At 37.3% G+C, this 20,591-nt stretch overlaps 2 protein-coding genes across 8 annotated transcripts in view; one reads left to right on the top strand and one right to left on the bottom strand.

The window, feature by feature from the left end:
* Ten-m (Tenascin major) overlaps positions 1–4,702 on the top strand; it is a 627,474-nt gene extending 622,772 nt beyond the window's left edge. For all 7 annotated transcript variants that reach the window (XM_053744007.1, XM_053744005.2, XM_064435939.1 and 4 more), the window contains 2 exons: positions 81–452; positions 578–4,702. In XM_053744007.1, the coding sequence (XP_053599982.1) occupies positions 81–452; positions 578–934 (729 nt within the window). In that variant the 3' untranslated portion in view covers positions 935–4,702. The remainder of the gene's footprint in view (positions 1–80; positions 453–577) is intronic.
* LOC128669277 (N-acetylgalactosaminyltransferase 6-like) lies at positions 4,517–19,067 on the bottom strand. The gene is made up of 14 exons (XM_053744011.2): positions 18,875–19,067; positions 18,034–18,085; positions 17,616–17,751; positions 16,680–16,855; positions 15,827–16,015; positions 14,843–15,020; positions 13,761–13,878; positions 13,223–13,333; positions 12,597–12,755; positions 10,815–10,877; positions 9,747–9,880; positions 9,070–9,181; positions 8,497–8,625; positions 4,517–7,817 (listed from the first exon to the last, which is right to left on the bottom strand). The coding sequence occupies exons 1-14, from the start codon at positions 19,037–19,039 to the stop codon at positions 7,758–7,760; spliced, it is 1,782 nt and encodes a 593-aa protein (XP_053599986.2). The 5' UTR covers positions 19,040–19,067; the 3' UTR covers positions 4,517–7,757.
* Between the last annotated feature and the right edge of the window lie 1,524 nt (positions 19,068–20,591).

Genomic DNA, 20,591 nt, shown 5'->3' with positions numbered 1-20,591 from the left:
TAATTCATTTTTTTTTCTCTTAATGCAAATATTGGTCATTGTTTCATTTGCGTTGATACTAATCCCAGCGTTTATTTTAGGTGAACGACAAGTTGTCAGACATAGATTTCGTACCAACACCTCTTCTGAAGACAGAGCCAATAACCCGGAACCTACTGCCTCGTGTGTCGTACAAGCGAGGAGTATTCGGAGAAGGCGTCCTTATATCCAGAGTTGATGGCAAAGCCTTTATAAGCGTCGCAGACGGCGCCAACAGCGTTGTCGAAGACGTCATAACCACAGTCTTCAACAACTCATATTTCCTGGATGTCCACTTCAGTATCCATGATCAGGACGTATTCTACTTCGTCAAGGATAACTCGCTGAAGATCAGAGATGATATGGAGGAATTGCGGCGCCTATCTGGAAAGTTCAACGTATCGCAAGATGAAACGAATGACCAGGGATCTGAGGTAATTGTTTTACAAATTACTTTCAATCATAAGCTTTTGCGTAACTGCAAAATGCCATCTACAATTGAAACAGATCATGGTACTAGTTTCCAATAAAAAACGTAAAATCTTTGTTATAATTTTAGGTGAGAGTACACGCAGTGGGCAAAGGCTCAGCACAAGCAGTGATAGTGCTCCGCTACGGCGTGGACCCGACGCAGGAGCGCATCAAGCTGCTGAAGCACGCGCACAAGCGAGCCGCAGCCCGCGCTTGGGAGAGGGAGAAGGCGCTAGTGGCCGCCGGCTGGGAGGGGCGGGGGTCCTGGACCGAGGAGGAAAAGGAAGAACTAATCTCCCATGGAATCGTGGACGGCTGGGCGGCCCGAGATGTCCACTCGGTTTCCAAATATCCTCAACTGGCGGACGACCCAGCAAACATCGTATTCGTCCGCGACGGCAGAAGGAAACGGAGAAAGAGCGGACGCGCTCGACACCGCTCGTGACTCCACTAAACGTGCCATAAACTCCCCGCCATATTGAACGCTGCAAGTGACGTCGCCCGTCAAAACATCCAAAATGGCGGCCGACGTCACCCGCGGAACAATATTTAGTTCTTACTATTTTTTATAGGACTGAAGTGTTTCGATGGTATGCCTCGATAGAAAGTTTCTAATTATAGAGCTCTTGTGATCGTTCTGAAACTATTTGTATGTAAGTAAGGTTGAAGGCGATGCCTAGACGGATCGGATAGATTAAGAATTGACTCTTGAAGACGGACAAAGAATGTAGCGTTGCCATAGAAGCATCGATTTGCTTTTCGTACTTAGGCTTCTAATTTAAACCCCATAAAAGCTTTTAGTTTGATATTTTTACGCTATTTCATGTCGGACTGAAATGAATCTCTCGTAACAACTCACAACAGGGTACCGAGTCATAAAATGAAATTTAATAATTAAAATAATAATAAGACGAGCTGAGCATAATAATCGAACCAAAATACTCAAATGCGATCACAATTTCTTTTATCACTTTTTGATATTTTATTTTACTAACTACCTATATATTAATCCCATATACACATCACTTAGAACGTTATTTTCACAATGTATTCCTATCATCACATTTTAGCCAAATATTTCTTTTTATCCATACATTTAGATATTTGTAAATAATATTTTATTCTTGTAGTTGTTCCTTTTAATGTTAGACCTAAGGTCTTTTTTACTTCGCAATACTATTACTATTTAAGCAATAATTTTTTATAACCACATGCGTCTGACTCTTCAAATTAAATGGTCCTCTCCCGATCCCCGAGCACAATTTAGTTGGCAACACGCGGAACCTTGTCGCATTGAATTTGCAGAGTCCAGAGTCCAATCACAGTCGGTTTTCACAAAGCCATACGACGATCGTTCGTAGCGACAGAGTTCTAAGTAGCTATACAGTAACCCCGTAACAGTAGCAAGGCCTCGTAATAAATAGACAAAGTAATTACTACAGAAAACGTTAATACGTACATCTGCATGTGTTGTGCAATAATCGAAAGTAGGAGTACAGTAATCGCGTAGTTCAGCCTTCTCGCCGACTTATGGTAGCCGCGCGTTCTTAGAGACTGAATTCAATTTTTCATTTCCTTAGCTCCTTGTAGGTACGGGTGACTTATGTGCGTCTACTCCGAAAGCCGGCACGATATCGTCGAGCTAATATAAATCCTGTTCCAAACTTAGCAACCTAGATTACGTCATTCGAATCAAAATCAAATCATTCAAAAATTAGGTCTTCACAGGCAATTTTTCACGTCATATTCTAAATTAAATGATGTTTACCAAAGCTACAAACTACTAGCATTTCGGAACGACCACTGCTGAGAAGAAATGCCGAAGGAGACTCATTCAATGTTGGTCCCTATCATGCCAGAAGGGCTTGCCATTTTTTTAAATATAAATTTATGTTATTATTTAGTATTTTTTCCAGATTAGTGCGCCCATCTTACGCCACACGTACCTATTTGCAGCCGAGAGCTAACTAATCTACCTTAATTTATTAATAAGTCAGCGGGAAGCGAAAAAATTGTAATTAAAAATGTAGTTTATGAATAGTATATGTCCATAAATGTGTCTCATTTAAATTGTGGTGTCTATTCCGTGTTAGAAGTACTAATTTAAATGCTAGTTGACTGAGTGGCTGGCGAAGGAGCGGATATTTTTTACAAATTATATATTGATGAGATCGTATCAAAACCCGGGGCCCGCGGGCCCTAGCGATGGTGATATTTTTGCAAAATGTGACTAAACGAAGCAATACTGTAATTTAATACGTCTTACCCTTTATTTAGTAATAATAAGGTGTATTTTTATTTAAATTAATCGATAAAATATATATCTATTGTGAATGTAGTTTATTATTTCGCGGTGATATTTACTAGAACAGTATAGTTATCTTTTTATAATGTATAAAGAATTCTAATTTGTAAATAGGTACTTAATGAGGATGTAATCTGTAAAAATATTGTACATATCTTTACGCTTCGATTATTTATAATGTATACCGTTAAGATGATAGAGTAACCGATAAAATTGTAATATACAGACAGTTGTCGGCGGCGTAAGACCCCTATGTACTCTAAGACAAGCCTAACGACGCTCCGATTGTCGACGTCGACCTTAAGCCCCTGAGGCGGTAGTGTCACCGTCATATATCGAAATGAAACGCACGGAACCAATCACATTGCGGTGTGGTCGTCGTGTCACAATGCCAGATTGTGATTGGTTCACTGCGTGTCACTTCGAAAACTCACCTGATATTCGAATTTCAAAGTTTCATACGACCTATGATACCTACGGCTAGTCTGGCTCGCGGCTCGTCGTGTTTGTATATTGTAAACCTTATGGCTATACAAGATAAGGTAACAATTTGACCAAACACAGTTTGGTTCGCTAGTCGATCAGCATGACGAACGAGCGAGCAACGCCGTCAGTTTTTAAGATCGCGGTGAATGACATTTTTAAGACGTAACATTGATGATCATATTATGAACTATAGTAGTAACCCACGATACAAAACTATAACAATGTTGCACTTTTGAAAACCTTTTATGTACATTTATATTGCAAAAACTTTCTTATTATCGTCTAAATCTAAACTCTATCTCACTCTGTCAATAATTTCTGAATTAAAACTTGTCTGTTTCATGCAAAATCAGTGTTACGTCTATGGTCTCAAGGCGGCCATCGACAATCTACCATAGACTTCGACGTTAGAATTAGAGCTTGCGATTCGACTTCACGACAAAAACGGCATTTAAGTAAATGTAGAACTGATTCTCATACTGCATTTAATTTGTAGAAAGTGCGTAGACCTCTTTAGGCTTGTAGTGTGCTGATATGGCGACATTTTGTTATGTAATTTAACTTTATTTATGTTGAATTTAATTATGTTGAACCTCTAAAACCAAAAACAGCTCTTAAATCGCATGATGATATAAATATGATGATCGTAAAATCCTAACAAAAAAAAGCGGAAAACTTGTGAAATATCAATTTAGAAAATTGCACAATATTTTTAAAATGTTTTTTTATTATTATTAATAGTTTAATCTATGTATTTACCTATGGCTTTTATAATTAATTGAAATTAACACAAACTGCCAATTTCAACATATTATCATTTAATCGACAATTTGGATATGACAAATTGGATGGATTCGTACAATATTTAGTATTAAAATACTCATTCTTAATTTTAAAGTTTAAATAATTTAAGACTGATCTACATATTTTGACAATTACTGAAGTACATATTTTATATACACTAGACAGCAAAATAAACAATATGCATGAGTGTTTAATGCAATGTACACAATACGTGTTTTTATATGCTGGGTATCTGGTCAATTAATTAAAGCTGAAACCTTAAACAAGATGCATGAAAATATATCTGTCTCTGTCGCACGTGGCCTAACTTACGAGCGTGACGAAAACATTAATTCCTTTATTTGTATGCTTCTACATTAATTCAAACGTTCTAGTTCCAGCTTTAAATAACTGATATCTCCGATATCTTAACTGCCAGTATGTTACGAAAGGTTTTACTTTTTTTTCTTTTTTTTTTGTCATACCAGCACACAAGCCGTGGATCTTTGGATGTATAGTTAAAATGCAGTAACTCTCCTAGGGTCGTGTGCGTGCTGCGGAGATGTAAGCATGTACAATAAGATGTAATAAATATAGAAAGTATTCTACTGGAATATGTAATAAAATATTAAAATATAATCGCTGTAGTTTTCTTTAAATCATACCCTTCATTATGCACTACAAAATTTAAAAAACCAGCGACATTGGAACTCGATTCAGTCGAACTAAAACCGGGTCTGCTGCGCCATGTTTTGAACAGAACATTTGTTCAAAAACATAAAAAGGGGCGTGGTCGAACGTGTTTTACAACGATAAAATTATGTTTTGAACAATATTCTGTTCAAAACATAGCGCAGCGGCCGCCGCCCATAAATAACTATTTCAAAATCGGTCCATCCATTTGGGATCTACAATACAACAGACAAAAGTGCACAATCTGAAAATGCATCTGTCTATTTGTCTGTACGTTTTCACGGCTAAACCGTTGGACCGATTTTAATGAAATTTAGTATGTATATAACTAAAGAACCACGTACATAGGCTTCTTTTTGCCGCCGCGGCCAAAAGCTAGTGCAAATTGACATATATTTTCATAGACAATAAATGGATTCACAGACAGCATGCCCAGTTTACAAATTCACAACGATATATTCATTATATATTAATGTTATATTAATTATGGCAACAAATAATAGTAACAAAAAGGAATATTAAGCGGCAGCCAGTTAGATCGACGATGTAAAGGAAATTGCTGGCAATAACTGGATGGGGATGACCAGGACTGGTTGGCGGAGACGGAAGGAGGCCTTATACGATAACAATAGACCCACATTGTTAGTAGCAATTTGACTTAATACTATACTATGTTAGTAATTAAATGCCCAATACGGTTACAAAAATAGGTTTATTTTTAACTGACTATCATACTAATCACATTAATACTTATAAATGCGCCTTTAAAAGAAAAAAAAAACAATTGTACAACACAACTTTCAACTCAACTCGTAACAATTATTTTTGCCGTGTGTTTACATAAAAAAATAAAACGATAATATAACGCAGCTTTGCCATTGAAATGGAGACATAAATATTAAAATTAAAAAAAAAAAAACTTTAAATGCGAGGTAATTTTTAACATAATTTCATTTTAATTCAAATGTTTAGAAATGTTTCAAATATTACTTGCAGTCTGTCAAGAAAGTGATGATTACAGATTTTTGACAAATACATTTTTTTTCTCAATGCAATACGAAAAAGAATGGTCAAGATTGGTTGTTAAACAGACAGTGTTACCAGCCGATAGGAGACAGTGCCCTCATTAAATTTCTTCGCTTTCTTGACAGACTGTATCTGACTAAAAAATCCGTCTTATATACAAATCTAACACAAAATATATCCACTTATAAAAGTGCTTGCGTACAACTAGTGATATGTTTTCATAATACACCTAAAATATATGCGAACAACAATTTGTATTTCAATTACTTTACAAGGAACGCAGCTTAGACTCGAACACTCCTTCGCGCAAACATAACAACATACAACTATGCTATCAGTACAACATATTCTATAGTGACTAATGCTTTCAAAAAGTGTATGAACAGTGTACTTAGCCACTTAACCAAAAAAAAACACTAAACAGTGACACAAATTAAGTGTCATACTTGAAACTGCTAAATAACAAAATGAGTTCACACTTTGCAAAATTTCTACGTCTCAAAAAAAAAAAAAACGTTATCGTCCACGGTTCATTATAACAGATCCCTCCATGGGATAAGTCCATCGCTGGGCATTGTATCTTCCTTGTATACGTTTTTTGTGTACTTATTTTTAACAAACATTCAAGTCACGAGATAATCACGTCTCAAAACATAATATTCAACAGTTTTTAACGTCATAAAGAATACATAAATAATTTTAGTAGAAAGTACAAAATATATTATACTTTCTACTAAAATTCTTCATTGCACAAGTTGACTAAATCGAAATAGGTGGTAACATTAAATTCCTTTTAGACTACTGTGTCTCACAGCAGCTGTGACCACATTGTATTATAAAAAATACGAAAATACTTTCCATGTGTGGCATAATCTGTTTAAATGTTTATTTAATTTTCACAGTGGCGCTAGTTTGCAAAGCGGTAATCGTCTTAATGGCTATCTGATATCACATAAATTATAATTATAAATGGATAGCAAAAATAAAAGTACTGCATTCTCTTTTTTTAAACACACATTAAAACTAAATTATTGCACTAATTACAATTAATTAAAAAGTAGAAATTACATTATAGTCTAAAACGCTTTTTTTTCTACTACATAATTGTAAATTTTAAGGAACATTATTACACTCATATACACATAGAACATTTTTGACTTTTAACTTAATTCTTATACTCAACAATTAATAAAATACACGCGAGTTTAAATGGAAAAAAAATAAACCTAATATTTTTAAACTCATCATAAAATCGACTTTAATATCATGGCATTGTTATAAATTAAATACTTTAATATCACATGTTACGTATATAAATCTAATACACGTGTTTTTTACGTGTTCTTCGTCTTCACGAAGTAGAAACAAATGAATTTATTTTTAAATTTGAATTGAATTTATAATTTATATCAGAAGTCACCATTTGAATTAATAAATAAATAAATTATTGATACGTAAATAATTAGAAATTACATGTTAGACATTCGTATATGGTAGAAAATAATAATTCTACATTATAATCATAAAAATCACACTTTCCATATAAGCACATTACCTGTATAATTGCAACATTGACCTCTATTATTAAAGCAATACGAGTCATTATAACCTAGTCACCCGTTCACTCAAAAATTTTATTTGACTAACCTTATACGTTCGGATATAGCCCCGATTCAATACGTTTACACACAGAATTAAGTTCAATCAAAAATCAACCCTACACGTGTAGTAATAAAGCTCAATTTTTAATTACGTGCAAAATTCCACTTGCTGCATCTAATATCCAAAAGTTGAATCCTGTAATTATTTTGTGGTCAAGCAATATCCTGTATTATTTAAAGGAAAATAACTATTCTTTTAGACGTAGTGGAACGTTTCTAAAGGCATATCTTATGAAACATATGTCCAAATCGCTGTCAAAACCGAATTCATAACTTGCATTCAAAAATCAACTCTGCATCCGTGACAACAAGTCTCACTTCTCTGACGGGGGTCCGGTGGGCCGTGGGCGCTCCTCATCCCAGGTGCTCATCATCTTAAATCATATTTTATTTTATCATAGAATTATTTATTTACACAACTTCTCAGCCCATATCACACGAAGCGGCAGATTGAGCTTTGCATAAACATTAAATTTAAATGTAAAAAGTATCCTGACCACGAGGTCACAAGCTGGCATGTAGAAGTGCTTACATCTAAACTGCTATAAAAGAACTAAAGTTTTCCAAACTACTAAACACACAATTTTCAGACATAGCATAAGTTCTCAGAGCGTTTCCACCGTCAATTTACTTGAGAAAGGAATCATTTCCATATTTAATCTATACATAAAGAGGCAAGCGTTTGTGAGTTTGTACGTTTGAGGCGGGTAAATTCCGAAACTACTGAACCGGTTTCAAAAGTTCTTTCACCATTAGAAAGTGACATTATCCCACGGGAGCGAAGCTCCGGGGGTAACATCTAGTCGTTCATAAAATTGATATCACCACATTACAGATTAATTATTTCAAAGAAAACGAATTCTTGTCCTTGTTAAATTTGAAAAATTATAACGACAGCACGCCCGACGCTGTCGAAACGCTCTGAGAACAACGAGAACACACGATTTTCAAAACATAAAATAACCGATCTATGAATGAATGAATGAACGAACAAATGAATGAATGATTTATGAGGCATAAGTCTAAGGCGAAAGTTTAAAAAACACAGCCTACCTTGAAGTCAATCATGTCCACCTTCCACTGCTGCGTGGGACTCTTGTCGTCGCACGGGTTCACAAACAGTTCTCCGGAGCCGCGGTCGTAGTCCAGGCAGCTGGAGCCGTGACGGATCTGCTTCGTGTCCTGACGGCCGAATCACTGACTTACTCACACTCTCATCTCTGCTTGGTCCCGTTTGCGTTCGGGGTTGTGAAGCCGCGAAGCCCGGGGTCAGCGTAAAAAAATATCTAATTTCGAAGGTTTCACTCTGATTTTACAACCGGTCGCCTGTCTGATGTTAACCATCCTTGGGAATGCTAATGCTGCCTATCAGCTGCATAGGCTGTGTGTCCCTTAGTGCCCCCCCCCCATATAATATAATAAGCGAAATACGTCCTCAACCCCGCACGGGTAATAAAACTAGTCGAACTCGGATTCCTAGCTAGATCAAGTCGACCGCTCGATTAAATATGTAGCAGCTGTTATGCCGCGTTCGTTTAGTCGTCGAAGCATGACACACATATAATACAGGACTTTCGCATTTGCAAATTAACATGCAAATGAATGTACAATTCGTAATCTACTCACGAGATGAAACCTCCAGAGCTGGTTGCCGCCGCCGAGGTGGCACGAGTACAGCTGCACCTTGCTGCGGGCGCCGGAGTTGGGCAGGTCCCAGCACATGTTGCGGTTCTGTAATCTGTATTATCGACGAGCGTTACAATTATTACGTACTAGCTTTTGCACGCGGCTTCGCTCGCGTGAACTTCTCTCTCGCGCGAAAGCGGAACCGACATAATTTTCATAAAAAATTTCACACCACTTTATAGTCATTTAGGGGTTGAGTTTTGAAACAAAAAGTAACTTATAAGTAACGGGGATCTTTTACACGCATAGCAAATTTCATCATCATTATGATAACGGAACAGACAGACAAAACAGACATTCGCATTTTCAATATTAGTATGAACTAGATAGAATGCTTACGAATGAGCACAGCCGTTCCTAAATTTGGGTTTAAAATTTGTAACTATTTTTTTACAAATATTGTATCCAATTTTAGGAACATTAGTTATTGGCACACGGACATTATGGAAATTAAATCTTTATAACTACGCAAATACGGCCTTTGCCCAGCAGTGGGACACATAAAACGGCCTATTTAAAAAAAAAAACAACGCAAACAGATCTAGTTTTCAATTACATAGTTTTTTAAATTCCTATTCCTAATCATTCCACATATAAGTTCCTTGACAACAAGTTACTTGATGTCTTTATGCCAAGTGAAGATGAACTCCGCTTCCACTTTGGGGTTTGAGCACAAGCTGAGCGCGAGCGCGTCCGACTGAGCGCCGTTCTTCGCGTCCACACACAGCTTAGGGTTCCACATCGGTCTTATCTGCAATATGGTTCACAACGTCGGGGAATTGTTAAAAATATGTATAATCTAGATATAATAGATATACAAGGTGTATTTTTTTACATATATATGGCAACATTTTGTCTACATGCTCAGTCCATGATTCTAAAAAACTTTTAGTATAAGTAACTACGAAAAAAAAATCAGCTGTTCTATACAAAATTAAATACCTAAGTTGTGGAAAATGTATGTATGGAGCAGCAGATTTTTTTTTCGCGATTTCAAGTTTCCTTCCATACTAAAAGTTGTTCAGTACCATGGACTGAGCATGTAGATAAAATAATGCCAATGTATAAGAAATCACCCTGTATGTAATATCATTATCATATCATATTATTTTTGAAAATGCACTTACCAACTTTTAAATCTTCGTAAAATGATGGATCAATTTACGAAGATTTACGAGAAGTTGGTAAGTGCATTTTCAAAATATATAAATTTATAAAAACTAACATTTTAACAACTTTTTTAAGAAGCCATCACCATAATTTGACGACCTCGGTGGCGCAGTGGTAAAGTGCTTGCCTCTGAACCGAGAGGTCCCGGGTTCGAACCCCGGTCGGGTCATGATGGAAAATGATCTTTTTCTGATTGGCCCGGGTCTTGGATGTTTATCTATGTGTGTGTGGATGTTTACATATGTATTTGTTATAAAATATAGTCGTTGAGTTAGTATCCCATAACACAAGTCTCGAACTTACTTTGGGGCTAGCTCAATCTGATTTGTCCTAATATATTTATTTATTTATTATTTGTAAACTTAATATGTATACGGCTTTCGAACAAACACAGCTTTCTTTGCGAACAATTGAGCAAGTTGTGACGTCACTTCTACGTGTCACTTGTATGGAGTTAAAAAATTAGACCGTAGCATGACATTCATATAGAAAAATAATTTATTAAATTGACTTACACGTCCACGAGCGAATGGATCTGGTTCGACCATAGGATACTTGAATGGTAGATCAAAGGCCACCTGAAAACAATGGCGAATGGATACATTACTCTTTTTTAATAACCTATTTCATTCCACTGGTCTTCTGGGAAGGAACAGATAGAAGGCGAGAGCGTCATTACATAGCATAAAACAAAGTCGCTTCCAGCTGCATGTCTGTCCCTATGTATGCTTGGAACTGTAAAACTACGCAACGGATTTTGATGCGAGTTTTTTAAATAGATAGCTAGATAGATTCAAGAGGAAGATTTATATGTATATAATATCATATAGTTCATATAGCGTGTACATAACAATAATAGTGTAACTAGTAGTGTAGACGGTATAAATAGTGGAGACGAAGTGTATATTTAAGGATAGTTAGCGTGTACTTTATTTTTGTTTTTGTATGTAATGTGTGTGTCTGTAGCATTTCAAATAAACACATTTCTATTATATAATCTTATGTATGTCACAAACCACTGGAAAAGTTTGCAATGGAGACTATCCCGGATGGCACAGCGTTCGCTGATGTCGGGCTGGGTGGAGCGATATTGTGGCCGCAGCATTTACTTCTATTTTTCACTGCATTACACATGTATGTGACTCAATTATATTTATAACAACATAGTCATATGCACCTTGTCAGCCATTGCAATGGGCGAGAATTTTATTTACTCCACGTCTCCACTACCACGTCCTCGTCCACTCAAACCTATACCAAGCAACTTGTGTAAAAAGTGTAACTAGTCTATATACACGTTACTAGTAGTGTAGATGGTATACATAGTGTAGAAGTGTAGTAGACAGCGTTACTAGTAGTGTAGATAGTATACATAGTGTAGAAGTGTAGTAGACAGCGTTACTAGTAGTGTAGATGGTATAAATAGTGTAGAAGTGTAGTAGACAGCGTTACTAGTAGTGTAGATGGCATAAATAGTGTAGAAGTGTAGTAGATAGCGTTACTAGTAGTGTAGATGGTATAAATAGTGTAGAAGTGTAGTAGACAGCGTTACTAGTAGTGTAGATGGCATAAATAGTGTAGAAGTGTAGTAGATAGCGTTACTAGTAGTGTAGATGGCATAAATAGTGTAGAAGTGTAGTAGATAGCGTTACTAGTAGTGTAGATGGTATAAATAGTGTAGAAGTGTAGTAGACAGCGTTACTAGTAGTGTAGATGGCATAAATAGTGTAGAAGTGTAGTAGACAGCGTTACTAGTAGTGTAGATGGCATAAATAGTGTAGAAGTGTAGTAGATAGCGTTACTAGTAGTGTAGATGGCATAAATAGTGTAGAAGTGTAGTAGACAGCGTTACTAGTAGTGTAGATGGCATAAATAGTGTAGAAGTGTAGTAGACAGCGTTACTAGTAGTGTAGATGGCATAAATAGTGTAGAAGTGTAGTAGACAGCGTTACTAGTAGTGTAGATGGTATAAATAGTGTAGAAGTGTAGTAGACAGCGTTACTAGTAGTGTAGATGGTATAAATAGTGTAGAAGTGTAGTAGACAGCGTTACTAGTAGTGTAGATGGCATAAATAGTGTAGAAGTGTAGTAGATAGCGTTACTAGTAGTGTAGATGGTATAAATAGTGTAGAAGTGTAGTAGATAGCGTTACTAGTAGTGTAGATGGTATAAATAGTGTAGAAGTGTAGTAGACAGCGTTACTAGTAGTGTAGATGGCATAAATAGTGTAGAAGTGTAGTAGACAGCGTTACTAGTAGTGTAGATGGTGTAAATAGTGTAGAAGTTTAGTTTCTCACATATGTCATGAACCACTTGAATGGTTTGCAGTGCAGCCGATCCCGGATGGCGCGGCGGTCGCTGAGGTCGCCGGGCGCGATGGCGCGGTAGTGCGGCCGCCGCTTGTACAGGTACTCCGCGTACTCGTCCATCCACACCTCCGCCACGCGACGGTAGTTCTACGAACGTACAGTACGATACTAATTCTAATTCGTTTATTTCATTAACTAAACGTGTTATATACTCTACATATATTGTTAGATAGTAAGCAAATGCTTGTATTTGTATTCCTACTCTTTCATATCAATACAAAATCCTATGTTTTTATAGATGTAAGATCATATATATGTCGCTTTTCACAAGATAGGCAGTCATCTACGTGTTATGCGCATCTGTAATAAAAATGAGCTAGTGAAACGTCTTCTTTCCATAAGGTACCTTTCACCAAACAAAGGTCTTCTGCTTGGGTAACTCACATAAATTTCTGCCGTCAATCATCACTACTTGCATTGTTGTGTTCCGGTTTGAAGTGTGAGAGAGACAGTGTTACAGGGCACTGGGGCAAAAGATCCTAGGCCGCAAAGTAGACAATGCGCGCGTGTGACACCCCTGTTGCAGACGGTGATATGCTGCGGTGACCACTTACCTTGCCGACGAAGTCCCCGTGGTTGGGGTTGGCGAAGGGCGCGAACTTGCGGTAGATGTGACCCACGCGGGAGCATGGCGCGTCCAGCATGCGCCCGCCGCACTGCCAGATCTGGCACGCGACATCGATCAATCGATCAGTCGATTAATCAATCAATCGATTAATCGATCAATCAGTCGATCAATCGATCGATCGATCCGTCTATCGACCTCTTGTAAAGGCCTCATCCAACTCTCTCCACTGCCGTCTGTCGTCATATTATGGTTTTAAACTATTATGAAAATGGATAGGATGGCGCTGACAGAATAATTTATAAATATTAATATCGAAGTATAGATTTTTCGAGCGGGTTCAAAACATCGCAGCCAAGAACTAAATACATGAGTTGACGACCTCGGTGGGGCAGTGGTAAAGTGCTTGCCCCTGAACCGAGAGGACCCGGACCACTTACTTTGGGGCTAGCTCAATCTGTGTGATTAGTCCTAATATATATATTTATTTATTTATATGAGTGTGAAAGTGAGCGAGTGGCGCCGACCTTGAAGCTGAGCTCGTACTGTTCCCCGCCCCAGATGTCGAGGCCGGGGTCGTAGCCGCCCAGCTCTTGGAAAAAAGCGCGCGAAATCGCGAACAAACCGCCCGCCATTACTGGACTCCTATACATCAATCGTAATAATTTAATTAATTTGAATTACGGGTGGTGGCCCAGTGGGTAAGACCATCCGCCTGTGATAGAAAGGTCCCAGGTTCGAATCCTACTCGTGCCACATAAAGAGCTATGGTAGATTTTTAGGTCAAGATTTTAAAAACGTCTGTAAACGTCGGCTATACCAAAAATCATAAAATATTTATTAATAAATTAAAAAAGCTATTATGATACCTATTTGATTTTATAGGACTCGCTAGTTGTTGTGGTCCAGTGTTGACAGCCTTAAAAATATTTTTTGTGAATATTACATCAATAATATTTTTCTTGACATAATGATTTAACAGATTTTCAATATTATCAAGTCTTATTGTTTTTTCTTTTTATAAATTCATATCATATGGCTTTACAATTAAATGCAGCCGTAATAAAGCCTCCTTGACAGAAATATTAAGGTCGACGGTGAAATAACCTACAAAACAGTATATTTCAAAAACCTGGCCTTATACGGTTATATATTTTTTTCATCAAGATCCAGAAAATAAGCTCTATTAGGCAAGATATATTTCAGTCATAGACGCTAATTTTGGACATGACTTAAAATGATGTATGGGAAGCTGCCATGGCTCTTTGTACACTAATCTGACTTGTGTTTATTAATAAGTGCTTCCGGCGAAGGAAAACATAGTGAGGAAACCTGCACACTGGTGGACAGTTTAGTTCGCTAGTGTGTGTATATGCGATTGCTTACGACTAAATATTTAATATAAATAATTTTAGATTACACATTTACAAAATTAACATTGTACCAGTAAAATAGAATAATTACATTGATTACTGTGTATGGTACAATTTAATAAACACTAATGAGAGCCCGCGGCGGAGTGCAAAATGCTCACTGTGAAATTCACAGTATTTATTTATTATTGTGATAATTATTATTATATAAATCTGGGGACCCATATTCAACTCACTCGAAAGGCTCGGGCATATTGTCCTCGTCCTTGGGCAAGACGGGCAGCCTCTTGTAGAAGAACTCCCAGTCGAACGCCCCTCGAGCGCCCTCGTCCTGGGCGCGGTACTCGAACGTGTCGTACGCCACCACGTCGATGAAGGGGCAGACCACCGTGCGGTAGTCCAGGGCTATGGGCTCTGGAACCAAATGTAATACAATCTTACCGGCTTCTTTCTCGACTGTCACGTGTTAAAATATTGAAGCTTACAATTTTAAAGTTGTGATTTTACGACCGGCCGCGTGCCCGACATCAGCCAATTTTGAGTTCCTTTTGTGAGGATGTCGGCTTTTCAATAGAAACACGCATTTATCTAATAATATCTAACGCCCAATAATGTTTCCACAATGGAGCCGCAACGTTGTCGCATGATTCTGAACCTTATGATTACGAGATAAGACACACTTACCCAGCAAAGGGGGTAGCCAGTTGACATTAGCCTCAGGTGATTAAACCATCACATGTTATATGACTCTGAACAACGAGATAAGACGACCTCCGTGGTGTAGTGGTCTACACGCCCGTCTGCTATCTGGAGGTCCTAGGTTCGATTCCCAGAGCGTGCAAACACTTGTAATCATAAATATTTGTCTGCAGTATCATAAATATTCGTCTGGGTGCAGTGTTTGGTGTGGGCCGTTAAGTGTTGTCCATTAAGGTAGACGGTGGACGGACGGACCTCGGTGGCGCAGCGGTAAAGTGCTTTCCTCTGAACCTAGAGGTCCCGGGTTCGATCCACGCGGTCAGATCGTGATGAGAAATTATCTTTTCCTGATTGGCCCGGGTCTTGGATGTTTATCTATATATGTATTTGTCATAAAATATAGTACCGTTGAGTTAGTATTCCATAACACAAGTCTCGAACTTGCTTTCTTAAAGAGGACTGAGCAATGGGGCATGTTATATGATTCTAAGCCTTATGACTACGAGATAAGACACACTTACCCAGCAAAGGGGGTAGCCAGTTGACATTAGCCTCAGTGTGGGAATCCAGGAAGATCAGGACATCGGCCGTAGCGACCGCCGCACCCGCCGACCGCGCGGTGATCAAACCACTGCGTCGCGGTAACCTGACCACTTTCACTTTGGTCAAATTCTTCGCTAGATACTCCTCCAACTCTTTTTTCAGGAAGACTGTTAAAAAAAATTAAGTTTGGATCATCATTCTTGCTTACTATTATCGGTACAGCATGTCAAAAAATTTTTAAGAAAGCATTTCAAATCAAATCATTTATTCAGAAATTAGGCCTTCCCAGGCACTTTTTCACATCATATTCAATGATATTTACCAAGGCTACAAACTACTAGCATTTCGGAACGACCACTGTTGAGAAGAAATGCCGAAAGAAACTCATTCAAACAGTGTTGGTCCCTATCATGCCAAAAGGGCTTAGCATTTTTTAAATATAAATTTATTTTTAAATATAAATTTTTCATTAAAATATCATCACTAAATACTATTAAAACGTCCCCACTGCTGGGCCACTGGCCCTTACGGATGGATAAGGAGTTGAAGGCCGTGACCCACCACGCGGGCCCATTGCGGATTGTCGGGTTGTAACGACTGCAAATACAACCGGGACCAACGCCTTACATACCTTCCGAAGCACGGAGGAGTGTATTAGAGTACAAGTACCTTTTATCCTGGAAAAAACGTTATCGTGTGAAATGCACGCGGGCGAAGCCGCGGACTAAAGCTAGTGTTTTATATTATACAAATATCAAATACTCAAAAATGTTTTGGTCATTAGTGAGAAAAAACTAATGATAATTTGAATAAAGTGAATCCAACACCAACCTTTGGAACTACAATCGTCGACCAGTAGCACCTCCTTGATGAGGTGAGGTGGCGACCGGTTGATCACTGAATGTGCGGTCCTCAGTAATGTGCTGAAGTGTTCATTGTGGAAGGGAACCACCACACTCACTGTCGGCAGGGATTCTATGTACATCTTGTTCGCGCAGCCCGGGTGTCTACGGATAGATTAGCATTGGTCTCACTCTCTCTCTCTCTTTCTCTTACTCTCTCATCTGTGTGCGTGGTGCGACTTTGCTATTTATTGTTTTTATGACCATGAGATATAAAAATAAAAAAGTAAGAAAGCTCGATAGCGGAGAAAATAACTGGGACAACACTCAGATGAGAGAGAGTCGAAGGAACAAGTCGAAACAGACACAGGTACCACAAGTTGCAACCTGTGGCATGGGGGTACAAAAGAGCTAAGGGTTCGACGTGCAACCACAATGGACCCCGTTGAATGATAATAATGACAATACAACAATATGTATACATGCGCAAAAATTATAATAATTGCAACGTGATAATATATTTCAGCGAATCATATATCTCGGCCAATCGCGACGCGCCATTTTCATCCGCTATTGGTTACTGCGTAGCAACGGCAGTCGGCTATTCGTCTGGCGTAAAAGTATTGTGAGTGAGATAGCCGAGATAAAGTAATAATTTAAAACCGTATAGACGGACAGACAGAAGGAAACTATAATGATTCTTCGGAACACTAAAATTGCGTTATAGACCAGAGGGGTTAGTGCGGATTTGCATTACACGCAGCGAACCAATCATATGCAGTGTGTTTGTCGTTGCGTCACAATGGCGCAATGTGATTGGTGTGCTGCATCTCACTTTGAATCGATTCGATGGTCAGAAGTGAAGTGTAAACCAGCACTTCGCCCACAGAATTCTTAAATTAAAAAACATATTACATGTATTAACCTTATGTCCGGTACGGAGCGGTCTAAAGCTATCAAATCGCTGAGGTAACCATTGAATCCATTCACATCATACAGTTTTTTTTCAAGATTTGCCACTTCTGGTGGATTGTGAGCTGCAAATCCATGCTCACCAATGCCTGAAACAAGATATAACTAAAATTAAGTAAACCCATAGACTAAATACACAGAAGGATCCAGTGTATCGAGTTTGTATAACTCTCTCTCTGTCATCTAAGTGTTTTCCAGGTTTCTTCCTGAGCCGGAGGAGGAGCGTCGGGGCCCAGGGCCCGCAATCGCGTATTTGTAATATATACTTTTATCTTTATTTTATGAGCGAAATGTGTATTATAATGTGTATGGTTTCCTCAAATATGAAACTGAAATATATTATTTTAAAAAATTAAATATAACTTCCTTACCAACTCGACTCTTTTCTATTTCAATTTGAGTGTAGTTATGCCAATCAATTTTCTGAAAATATAAGAAAGTTTAAGTCAAAATCCAGTAGGCGCCAGTTATAAAATCACAGCCTATAATCTTGTAAATTTAGAGGTTTAACCTGTTATTCATAAAAAAGATAAAACATACTTTAAACTAAAGTATTTTTTGTCTCTTCCTGTCAATGCCAAGTTTTGTAAAGTGTGATAGTGACAAAACATACTTTGGCTTAAAGTATGCTTTTCCTTTTTATTAACAACTGGGTTATTTTTTACGCAGACTCCAAGCATTGAAGAGCTAAGAATGCAACAGATAACATGTGATGATAATAAGAGTTTTAAAGAATTAAATTGCATTATTGCACATTACTGATAATGTGTAACAGAGTAATTAAATAGTACTTTACAATCAAGATTATCACATTCATAGAACCTACTTTAAAAGTACTGATAAATTCAATTTCCCAAGGTAATAACAACACACAAATGGCTCATTACAACATTATGTTTCCGCCTTATCAGTAATGTGATAAAGTACTACCTATGTGAAACAGTAAAATAAAACTACTTGAATAATGTTATTTTCCTAGCTATTTATGCCGCACTGCGCTAACCAAAAGCCTTGCCTTATTTCTTCTATCCCTTGTCATAGAATTATGATTTTCCAACAATATCTGACAAAAGCTAGTGCACTTTAACCTTGAAATTTGTAGGAGCAAAAAAATTTATATCATAGCCTATTTATGTCTCCCACTACTGGGCAATGAACCCCTTTTGTCTTCAGTATCTCTATTTAATACTATAATAAAAATGGTAATTTTACCTTCATACTCTTTGGTACAAAAATGCTCACACTGTCCATTTTATTACCCGATTTTGTTAATGTTTCCATTACAAATATGTTCGAGCCCGAGTTGTTATAAGACTTTAGCATGTAGAAGAATATTAACAGTAAAGTCATAGTGAGCAAGTTCCTTAGGCGTAGCATACGGGTCAATAACCTTCTTATCACAATCATTTTCCTGTAAAATTGAAGTTACATATGTAAGTGAAAGGCAGATTGAAAAATCTGAAGGAAACCTAGCTGTTATATTTATATATATATGTTACAACTAAACCTCAAAGTCCGGCTATACCTAGGTATAGCCGGTCTAAGTTGGTTACTTTCTATTAATATAAGGGTTTTCGAATAGGCCCTTATATTTTATAGAAATATTTAAATCAATTCAAAACGACATTTTCTGGCTAGCCTATTCATATGAAATGGCTATTAATACATTTTACATAAATTACTGTCAATGGAATCCCCAAAACATACTAGTGTAGCATTATTGGTTTTTCACATTCACAATATTCAGTTTGAAATATCTATTTATTCAGCTGTTATTTTTATTGCCATTTAAATAGTTGAATACATAAAATGCACTTGTTTTAATATTGTTTTAGGACTTAAAAGCATATTATTTTCAGGATTTGTGTATAGGAATGGGAATGTCCCAGGGAAATCAACAAGCAGGGTGCTCAAATGAGTAAGAGATGTGTGTGAATATGAATTTTTATTAATTCACCAAGAAGATAGAAGTTATTTCCTTTAGTGAAAAAAAAAATTGATACAATAGTATAATAATAAAAATAGAAGCAAATTTTGTTTTGGGTGCATAATAAGATGAAATTATTATTATGATGATAGTACATTGTATAGTCGTTTGTTATTTTTGCCATTGTACATAAATTCTATACAGCCGGCCACGTAAAGATATGGGTGAAATAGCAACCATCCGAGTGGCGAATGTTGACCGGTGGTCGATCTGATCGCCGCATCGCATGTTTCACATCAAAGAATATTATCAATAATAACAAGACAGTGGACCATCTATGCTTACAACTATATGGTCAATAATTTAATTCCATACACTCGGTACATACATAGTCACTCCCTAGTTCTGACAGAGAAACAAAATAAAAACATCACATTTAAGCACGATGAATCTATTTTAACAATATGAGACCAATATTCCAGTTCCAACTTCCTGTGTACAAGCAACTTGTAATGAATAAATCGAGGAACATTACACCACCACCGGTCGACAGAAAAAACAGCACAACACAAACACACCCAACATGAAATAAAAACAATTGACAACCGCGGGCGGCTGTCAGATTGACAACAACGGATATGACATTTGCTGACATTTTCTGAGACGGAGCTGACATTTTCCAACACAACATTTTGATACAGGAAGGTGGCCACGCACGGTGCCCTTCTAAATCTATGACAAGGAAGTATTGTAGATAATCTGTGAATCTTACAAAATACCACTTAGAGATCCATGTTGTACGAAGTAGGTACGTGTTTACTAAATCCATGAGATCCACAGATATAAAAACATTACATAGTTAGATCTTGGACAGACAGCGAGAAGCAACTTTGTTTAAATCGATGATGAAGTTGAAGTTACTGTGTCCCCGACCAGAAGAAAACTATACTAGTTGTTGACCTCGCAAATACAATATTTTTTTACAAAATTGTGAATATTTCG

Source organism: Plodia interpunctella, chromosome 4, assembly GCF_027563975.2.
Source record: "Plodia interpunctella isolate USDA-ARS_2022_Savannah chromosome 4, ilPloInte3.2, whole genome shotgun sequence".
Lineage (NCBI taxonomy): Eukaryota > Metazoa > Arthropoda > Insecta > Lepidoptera > Pyralidae > Plodia > Plodia interpunctella.
The sequence above is the reverse complement of the archived record's forward strand: the minus strand, read 5'-3'. Positions and strand labels throughout refer to the sequence as shown.